This window comes from Schistocerca piceifrons, chromosome 11 (assembly GCF_021461385.2).
Source record: "Schistocerca piceifrons isolate TAMUIC-IGC-003096 chromosome 11, iqSchPice1.1, whole genome shotgun sequence".
In the NCBI taxonomy this organism is placed as follows: Eukaryota; Metazoa; Arthropoda; class Insecta; order Orthoptera; family Acrididae; genus Schistocerca; species Schistocerca piceifrons.
The window spans coordinates 43,857,505-43,859,699 of NC_060148.1; the positions used below are offsets into that span (position 1 = coordinate 43,857,505).

The 2,195-nt window shown below is 38.1% G+C and overlaps 1 protein-coding gene across 1 annotated transcript; it reads right to left on the reverse strand.

Annotated features, from left to right (window-relative positions):
- Positions 1-530: 530 nt before the first annotated feature.
- LOC124720423 (zinc finger protein 724-like) lies at positions 531-1,947 on the reverse strand. The gene has a single exon (XM_047245774.1). It carries the CDS (start codon positions 1,925-1,927, stop codon positions 722-724), a length of 1,206 nt encoding a protein of 401 aa, XP_047101730.1. The 5' UTR covers positions 1,928-1,947; the 3' UTR covers positions 531-721.
- Between the last annotated feature and the right edge of the window lie 248 nt (positions 1,948-2,195).

Here is a 2,195-nt window from a genome sequence, read left to right on the forward strand (position 1 = left end):
ATAGACCAACATACTACTGGAAACCTATTAAAGAATCGTTGAGTCCACATCTCGTCGAAGCACTGCTGTATTGCAATCTGAAGGTTGAGTAAAACGCTACTATGCAGCGGATCACAATTTTTGACTTACCACTGCATATCTAACATTATAAAACAGATTGTAATGGAGGATCAGCACAAAAAATGGATAATTAATTACATACATTGTACTACTGTTAAGAAAGTGTATCTGTGTCTAATACTTGAATAATTTTCAGATTTTTCTCATCTTTCTCTTCTTCACTAGCCTGAGTGAAGAATGTGCTATAAACATTACATTTTTTGCTGTTTCTAGGGCTACTTTCATTATCCTTCCAATAATAAACAACAAAGCAATACACTTCCTTGAAATATCTAGGGTCCTGATTACTGCATGGTATTTATTGGTAAAAGATTTCACTAAATGGACGAACTTCTGGTATCAAGTATGACTAAAGCATAGCAACATTATTCAGAAAAAAGTCACAACTATGTAATTCATCTGTAGCAACTTTGTGAGCATCTTCTTCAAAATTTCAAACTGCAGAAATGTATTAGTCACATTTGTGATCTCTCGCTAGCACATATTGTTATATGCCTCTTCAGAATTCTAGCACATTTTAAGGATTTATCACACAACAAACGTGCAACATCTCCCAGTACACGTATCTGTATGGATCTTGATGACATCAGCTAAGGGAAATTTATTTGCCCCGAGAACCATATTTGTGAGGTCCCTTTCTAGTGTGTATTAACACATGTTTTTTGCGATTACCTGACTGAGTAAATAACTTTCCGCAAACACTACATTTGTGTGCTCTCTCACCAGTGTGGATTATTGCGTGGGACTTCAGATTACGCGAATGAATAAAAGACTTTCCACAGACATCACATCTGTGAGATCTCTTTCCGATGTGTATTACTTCATGTTTCCTAAGCGTACGCGACTCAGTAAATGATTTGCCACAAACATTACATTTGTAGGGTCTCACCCCAGTGTGTATTCGTGTGTGGGTCCTGAGGTTACTCAACATAATGAAACATTTGCCACATGTATCACATTTGTACTGTCTATTTCCTGTGTGGAGTACTGCGTGGATCTTGAGAGTTCCCAACAAGGAAAACGATTTGCCACAGACATCACACTTGTGAGGTCTACTGCCAGTGTGTACAAACATATGTTTTTTTAGAGTCCCTGATTCGGTAAAAGATTTTCCACAAATATCACATTTGTGAGGTCTCTGTCCTGAATGAATTAAGGTGTGTTTCTTGAGATTATTGGATTCAGCAAAAGATTTGCCACAAATAACGCATCTGTGAGGTCTCCTTCCAGTATGTATTAATGTGTGTTTTTTCAGAGAACTCAAATCATTAAAACATTTGCCACAAACGTCGCATTTGTGGGGTCGCTTTCCAGTGTGTATCAAGACATGTCTCTTGAGAGTAACCAACGAAGTAAAATTTTTGCCACAAACGCCACATTTGTGTGGTCTCTCCCCAGTATGTGTTAATGTATGGGTTTTAAGATTACTCGACACAGCAAAGGCTTTGCCGCAGATATCGCATAAATGGGGTTTCTTTCCTGTGTGTATGAACGAGTGTATCTTCAGAGAACTAAGTACAGTAAAAGATTTACCACAAGTTGCACATTTGTGAGGTTTCTTTCCAGAGTGTATTAATAAATGTCTCTTGAGATTGCCAGACTGACTAAATGACTTTCCACAAATATTGCATCTGTGTGGTCTTACACCAGTATGTATTAAGGAATGGGTCTTGAGATGATCCAACCGAGTAAAACATCTGCCACATTCATCACATTTGTGCAGTCTCTTCGCAGGGAGTAAAATAGTGTGGACATTGACATTACCACATGTAGCTAAGGTTTCACAATCACCACTCCTGTCTGACATCCCTTGTGCAAGTGTCACTGTATGGATGTTAGATGTGTCATTAAAGGATTTCTTCAAAGGTTCCGAAGTTTCCTTGGATGAAGTTTGCTCCTCCATGGCAGACACTGCTCTATCATTTTCCAAGCTGATAATATTTTCATGGTCCTCACTGTAGTCATATTTCTCATTATTGTCTGCAGATAAAAGCTCATCACACTCACTCATTTTCAAATGTTTGCTCAACCTATCATTACTGGGAAATACCTCACCACAGGACTTACAAATGTAT

Bases quoted from the DNA above. Each gene is read 5' to 3' on its own strand.
- LOC124720423 (XM_047245774.1), bottom strand. From the start codon at position 1,927: ATGTCAGACAGGAGTGGTGATTGTGAAACCTTAGCTACATGTGGTAAT.